General features: G+C 38.2%; 1 protein-coding gene and 1 non-coding gene across 2 annotated transcripts; one reads left to right on the top strand and one right to left on the bottom strand.

Moving 5' to 3' along the window:
- Window positions 1–3,238: 3,238 nt before the first annotated feature.
- LOC131635467 (uncharacterized) lies at window positions 3,239–4,117 on the top strand. Its single transcript, XM_058906083.1, has one exon. The coding sequence runs from the start codon at window positions 3,239–3,241 to the stop codon at window positions 4,115–4,117; it is 879 nt and encodes a 292-aa protein (XP_058762066.1).
- Window positions 4,118–6,535: 2,418 nt separating this feature from the next.
- On the bottom strand, window positions 6,536–6,642 carry LOC131635476 (small nucleolar RNA R71). Its single transcript, XR_009293823.1, has one exon. It is a non-coding gene; the product is annotated as a small nucleolar RNA R71 (small nucleolar RNA).
- Window positions 6,643–7,580: the final 938 nt, after the last annotated feature.

Raw genomic sequence — 7,580 nt, 5'->3', positions numbered from 1 at the left:
CTCAGGTCTCTTCCCAAGAGATTTGACATGAAGGTGACGGCCATCGAGGAAGCTCAAGACATTAACAGGATGAGACTGGATGACTGTTAAGTGTCAAGTGTAGTTAGTTTATCATGTAGAATTGTGACACTTTTAGTCTTTTCTATGCTTTTTAGTAAAATAGCTTATGTAAATAAGTGATTTTGGAAAATGTGAATATGTAAATAAGTGCTTTTAATCCTTTTCTATGGTATTTTTAATGTGTTTTCTAGTGTTTCAGTCTTTGGTGATTGCAAAAGTGCAGAATAGTCGGGAAAAAAGCCGAAGAATCGAAGTTTTGGGTGACACTGAAAGTGTCAATGTTTGTGAAAGCTCGCCCGGTGCAGGGCTTGGAGGCGAAAAGCCGCCCGACGAGCTGGAGGCGAAAGGGGTGAAATTTTGGTCTCACTTCTGCCTTGGTGCGCCCGGCGGAGCATTTGGCTCGCCAGGCGAGTGAAGATATTTTGGACTCCTCTTTTGCGCTGTTTTAGGTCACGTGACCTAGTTAGTGAATTCCGCCCGGCGGGGCTGTACAGCCGCCCGGCGAATTTGGGCAGATAGGCCATGCTATTTGAGTACTTTTTAGATATTTTGATGATCATTCCATCTTTTGTTTTTCTCTCTTGACCTAGAAATCAAGCTTTTGTGTGTAAAAACCCTAAATCTTCCATTGTTAACCAAAATCATAGCTTTTAGCCATCAATCTTTGAGACTTCAAATTTAATGTTCATAAAGCTTTATTGTTTACTTGTTACTCAAGTCACCATGGAAATGGGTGGCTAAATCCTTCTTGGTGTCGAGATTTGAGGTAGATAATTTATCTTGTAGTATGTATTTCTTTTGATCCTTTGTATGTGAACAAGTGATGATTAATATATGGTGAAAAACCTTGTGTTTATATTTATATGTGATTTGTTCTCTTATTGAGAAATAATTTTCAAGTCTTGAACTAGGTTTTTCATCTATCAACAAATAAAGTTTAGAAATAGCTTTGTGAGTTGATATTCACCAATATTAAGCTTTGAATGCTGTCATTTTGATAGTTAGGTTGAGAGATCACTTAATGATCAAAATGGCAAATCTCACAATACGGTTTAGACATGAAACATATTGAGAGGATATGTGATTATATTTGTCATTTATGAGTTCACATGCTTTATCAAAAAAATACATATGAAGTAAATCATTAAACCCTGATCTTGACATTCTTTTACCATCTTTTAAAACCACAAATCTCGTTTATCAATTCTTGTATGAGATTGAACAGTTTCATTACCAAAATCGAAACCAAACCCAAAGTAACTTTAACTGAAGACAATATAAACTATAGAACGACGGTGATATCGCACCAATCCCTGTGGAAACGATAAACTAAAAGTACACCAATATACTTTCAACAAAATGGCGCCGTTGTCGGGGATTGTTGTTTAGATATTGCAAGCATTGCAATAGTTTGTTTTGTATTGAGTCTTATTATTAATCTCTTATTTCTAATTTCTTATTCCTTGTGTTGTTTAATTTGCTTGGTTAGCATTTCAGAAACAGTTTATCCAAGGAAGTGTACCTGTAGATCAACTCCTTTTTGATCCTGAGATTTAGAGGACTGCACGTAGACAGAATAGCAAATGTTTCACCTCAAGGGCCTTGTGTTAATATCCCTCGATTGAATGCTCAATTTGCTCGTGATCAAAACAATGGAAGGAACTCCGAGATGAAAACAGGGTTACTTCAATTATTATATCAAAATCCTTTTATGAGACTTGATCACGAATATCCTTTCACTGATCTCACGAAGTTCTATGAAATAGCCGGAACCATTGGTGCTCCGGAGGCGGAAGAAGAACAGGTGTTCAAGAGGCTATTTCCTCATTCCTTGATAGGAAAAGCTAATGAATGGTATCTTGATCAACCAGACAATCTCATGACTAACTGGAATGAGTTGGAGGAGAAATTTCTTGATCGTTTCTTTCCGCATAATAGGTTCATGAAAGCGAAAACTTCCATTTCTGTGTTTTCCCAAGGTCAAAGTGAGGCTCTTAATGAAGCGTGGGAAAGGTTCAAATCTATGGTACGAAAATGCAAAGGACATGGATTTGATGAATTGACTCAAATCCATATCTTTAGAAATGGACTTCAACCACAATCGAAAACACTTTTAGATGCTACCGCGGGTGGGTCTTTGATGTCAAAGAGTGCTGAAGAAGCAGTTTCTATCATTGATAGAATGACCTTGAATGATCATCAAGGGCAAAAAACTGTAGTACATTACAAAGAAAGCCGGGAGTCCTTGAGTTGAACACGAATGATGCAATACTTACTCAAAACAAGTTATTGACACAACAAGTAGAATTTCTTACTCAATAAATGCTAAAACTTCCACAACAACTCAAGGAGATGCATGAGATCCCTACTAAAAATTAACAAGTAATTTGTTATGAATTGTGTAAGGGTGATCATCAAACTGGTTATTATCCTCCGCCAGCGAAGAAGTGAATTATGTTTCAAATCCTAATCAAGGCTATGGTGGGAGACAACAAACTTACCAAAATAACCAAGGTTAATAACAAAGAGGTAACCAGGTTATCAACAAGGTTGGAGACCGGATGTTGGGCCTTCAAATCGTCAAAATCCTTATCAAGGTGGCTATAATCAATCACAACCTCAAAATACAAAGCTTTCAATGGATGATACTCTTAGCCAATTCATGTAATTGTCTATTGCAAGCCAAAAGAATACGGATGCAGCCATAAAGAATCTTGAAATTCAAGTTGGTCAACTATCAAAACAACTTGCCGACCAACACAAAGGTCCTTTTCCGGCCAACACACAAGAAAATTCTCGAGAGCACTGTAAGTCCATTCTAACCCGTAGCGGTAGAACTATTGATATGGGGGTAGGAGAGGTAGTCGAGGAAGAATATGTTGTATTTGAAAATGATAAGTAAGATGAAGTGATTGAAGTAGAAAAAAATGTTGAGGGAGAATTAGTTGAAAATGAGAAAGAGAAAGAATTAGCTGAGAAAGAAAATCTTGAGATAGAGGAGAAAAAGAAAAAGAGAGAAAAGGAGAAAGGAAAGAAAAAGGAGAATTCAATACCATTGCAAAATTTATCTTATCCCCATGCTCCATGAAAGAAAAATGATGATAGGCATTATACCAGGTTCTTGGATATTTTTAGCCGATTGCAAATAAATATTCCATTTTCTGAGGCATTAGAGAAAATGCATACTTATGCTAAATTCATCAAGGATATTATCACAAAGAAGAGGAGATTTGAGAATCAAGAGGTTGTGACCATTAATTCTTGTTGTAGTGCTATAATTCAAAGAACTCTACCGAAGAAAGAAAGTGATCCGAGAAAAGTTACTCTACCGGTGACAATTGGTAATGTTTATGTCGGTAAGGGATTGATCGATTTGGGTTCTAGAATTAATTTGACTCCATTATCTCTTATGAAAAGATTGAGAAACATTGAGTTGAAATCTACAAGGATGACTTTACAATTAGCCGACAAGTCCACCACTCATCCTATAGGGATTACGGAAGATTTGTTAGTTAAGGTTGATAAGTTCTTTTTCTCGGTCGATTTTGTGGTGATTGATATGGAGGAGGATTATGACACACCTCTAATACTTGGAAGACCTTTCATGAAAACCGCTCGGATGATGATCGATATCGATGACGGTCTAATGAAAGTGAGAGTTTTGGATGAAGAAGTGTGTTTCAATCTCTTTGAAGAAATGAAGCATTCCAATGATAAAAGTGATTATTTTCGAGTGGATGCGACCGATGAAGCTATCATGCAAGTGAAGAAGCAAAATCATATGTATACTCCTCTTGAGAGAGCTCTCACAAATGCTCTTCAAATCCTAAATGAATATGAAGAAAAAGAAATTGAGGAATGTTTGAAAGAGTTGGAAGCATTAGAGGAGATTTCTCTTTTGGAAGATATGGTGGATGAATTGAAAATACCAACTACAAAGGAGGAAAGTAAGCTTGAATTGAAAATTCTTCCTTCACACTTGAAGTATGTGTTCCTCGAGAAAAATGAAAAAAAGCCGGTGATAATTAGCAATGCCCTTTCTAAGAGTGAAGAATAAAAATTGCTTGAAGTCTTAGAGAAAAATCAAGAAGCAATGGGATGGACTCTTTCCGATCTCAAAGGAATTAGTCCCTCCTTTTGTATGCATAAGATTTTGATGGAAGACGATTTCAAACCGGTGACTCAACCACAAAGAAGATTGAATCCGGTAATGAAAGAAGTGGTGAGAAAGGAAGTGGTGAAAATGTTAGAGGTCGGGATGATTTATCCAATCTCGGATAGCGCTTGGGTGAGCCCCGTTCATGTGGTGTCCAAGAAAGGTGGAATGATGGTGATCCGTAATGAAAAGAACGAGCTAATCCCAACAAGAACCGTGACGGGGTGGAGGATGTGTATCGACTACCGTAGGCTAAATCAGGCTACGAGAAAAGATCGTTTTCCTTTGCCTTTCATGGATCAAATGCTCGAGAGATTATCCGGTCAACAATTTTATTGTTTCTTAGACGGGTATTCGGGATACAACCAAATTGTAGTCAATCCCGAGGATCATGAGAAGACGGCTTTACATGCCCCTTCGGTATTTTTGCATATCGGTGAATGCCTTTCGGGTTATGTAATGCACCGGCAACATTTCAACGGTGTATGCAAGCGATCTTTTCGAACTTAATTGAGAAGTGCATTGAAGTTTTAATGGATGGTTTCTCAGTTTTTAGTTCTTCGTTTGATCTATGTTTGAAAAATCTTGATACTGTGCTAAGGCGATGTGTGGAATCGAATTTGGTTCTAAATTGGGACAAGTGCAACTTTATGGTTACGGAAGGAATTGTTCTCAGCCACAAGGTTTCTTCAAGAGGCCTTGAGGTGGATCAAGCAAAAATTGAAGTGATAGAGAAGTTTTCTCCTCCTTTGAATGTGAAAGAAATCGAAGCTTTCTAGGACATGTCGGGTTTTATCGAAGATTTATCCAAGAATTTTCCAAAGTTGCAAAGCCCTTGAGTAATCTACTCAATAAAGGTACAGAATTTCTTTTCGATGAATCTTGTTTAAAAGAATTCCTAGAGCTTAAAGAAAAATTGGTCACCGCACCCATAATCGTTGCTCCTAATTGGTCCCTTGATTTTGAACTCATGTGTGACGCAAGTGATTATACGGTGGGTGCCGTTTTAGGACAAAGAAGGAACAAAATTTTCCATGCTATACATTATGCGAGCAAGGTTTTAAATGAAGCTAAAATCAATTATGCGACAACCAAAAAAGAATTGCCCGCTATTATGTTTGCATTGGAAAAATTTCGTTCTTATTTGATTGGTTCAAAAATTGTGTGTTATACTGATCATGCAGCTATCAAATATCTGCTCACAAAACCGAACTCGAAACAAAGGCTAATAAGGTGGATTCTCTTACTTCAAGAGTTTGATCTTGAAGTTAGAGACAAAAAAGGGTCTGAAAACATGGTAGCTAATCAATTATCTCGGTTAGTGAATACCGAGTTAACAAAATTTGAAAGTGAGGTGAAAGAAGAATTTCTGGATGAGAAACTGTTTATGGTCCAAATAAGACCTTGGTTGGCTGACATGGCTAACCATAAAGCGGCCGGGTGGATTCCGGAAGATCTTACTTGGAATACTGGTATCCATTTATTATTATCTCCTTAGATTTAATATTTTAATTTTCCCGTTAGAAACAACTTAAGTATTAGTAGCCCTAGCTTTACATAGTAACCTTAGATAACGGTAGATCGATTCATAGTCCCTGTGGATTCGATATCTTTTAAAACTACACGACACGACTGTGCACTTGCAGTTATCAGATTTATAGACATGTAAAGTCGCGATCAAGTTTTTGGCGCCGTTGCCGGGGACTATTTAAGTCGATATCATAACTCACTGTTACACCGTAGAGACTAGGGCAATTCTGTTCCTTTTCTTTGGACGATTGTATACCAAATACACATTTACAAGGAGGGGAATTAATATAATGAATTAACGAAATCGAACATTTTATTAACGTAAGACGTCGAATTCATCATCTTCCCGAAGTTGAACCAATTCCAGTTTCTCAAGAATTGATCCTTGCTGATCAACCAACCCCGGAGTTAGAGATGGCTGCTCTTCGTCCTCTTAGAGACTATGTCGCTCCTTCACGAGCTGAACCGCACTTAAGTATCGCACCACCTGCGATAGAGGCAAACAATTTTGAACTAAAACCTTCACTGGTACAAGCTGTCCAACAGAACCAATTCTCTAGAAGCCCTGCAAATGATCCTAATCTCCATTTATCCATGTTCGTGCAATACGCCGACACTGTCAAAGCTAACAATGTCAGTCCCGAAGCTATTCGATTACGTCTTTTTCCCTTCTCCTTGAGAGATAGAGCTAGAGCATGGCTTCAATCTTTACCCTCTAACTCCATAACGACCTGGGATGAATTGAAGAGAGTTTTCTTAGCGAGATATTTCCCGCCTAGCAAAACTGCTATGCTGAGAGGTCAAATCAACGAATTTACCAAAAAAGACAACGAATCACTCTTTGAAGCTTGGGAGCGATATAAAGATATGCTAAGACTATGTCCTCATCATGGACTTGAGCCATGGATGATCATCCATACTTTCTATGGTGGTCTACTATATAACACTAAAATAACCATAGATACTGCTATTGGCGGAGCTTTGATGGACAAACCTCTTGATGAAGCCTATAACCTCATAGAAAACATGGCACAGAACCATTACTAATGGGTAGGAGAACGAACCGTTGTAGAGAAATCCCAAACCAAAGGAGGAATGTATGAAGTAAGTGGTATAGACCGCTTTAACGCCAAAGTAGACGCTTTAACTCAAAAGATCGAGAACTTAACCATTACTCCTGCAGCCACCGCGGTTGCTGTAGCTCCTAACTATGAGATATGTGGATTAGTTGGACATGTCGTTGCTGAATGTTAACTTCTGACAGGTATTCCACCTGATAAAGTGAATTACGCTCAAAGAAACCCTTACTCAAACACGTACAACCCTGGATGGAAGAATCATCCAAACTTTTCGTATAAGAGCAACAATGCGTTGTACGCACCTGGACAAGCACCTGTTGTCCCACCTGGCTATCAAAAAGCACCTGTAGCTGCTCCGAATGCCCCTAGGAAGTCGAATCTAGAAATCATGATGGAAAACTTTATAGCTTCCCAACAACAAACTAACAAGGACTTCATGAATCAAAATATTCACAATAGTGAGCAACTAAAACAATTAGCGAACAGAGTAGACGCTTTAGCTACACATAACAAAATGCTAGAAACGCAAATTTCCCAAGTAGCTCAACAACAAACACCTACTGCTGCCCCTGCTGGCACATTTCCTGCTCAACCACAACCTAATCCTAAAGGACATGCTAATGCGATTACACTGCGAAGTGGAACAAACTACGATGTACCTATTGACCCTAGAACTCAAAACGCACCCATGTCACAACAAGAGCCAAAGGAAACTAAAAAGACATTAACTGATGACCAACCCGTTAAGATAAGTG

This window comes from Vicia villosa, unplaced genomic scaffold, assembly GCF_029867415.1.
Source record: "Vicia villosa cultivar HV-30 ecotype Madison, WI unplaced genomic scaffold, Vvil1.0 ctg.001494F_1_1, whole genome shotgun sequence".
NCBI lineage: Eukaryota > Viridiplantae > Streptophyta > Magnoliopsida > Fabales > Fabaceae > Vicia > Vicia villosa.
Note: the sequence above shows the minus strand (reverse complement) of the source record. Positions and strands in the feature narration are given on the sequence as shown.

Excerpts from the sequence above, each read along its gene's own strand:
- LOC131635467 (XM_058906083.1), top strand. The coding sequence starts at position 3,239 with ATGCATACTTATGCTAAATTCATCAAGGATATTATCACAAAGAAGAGG.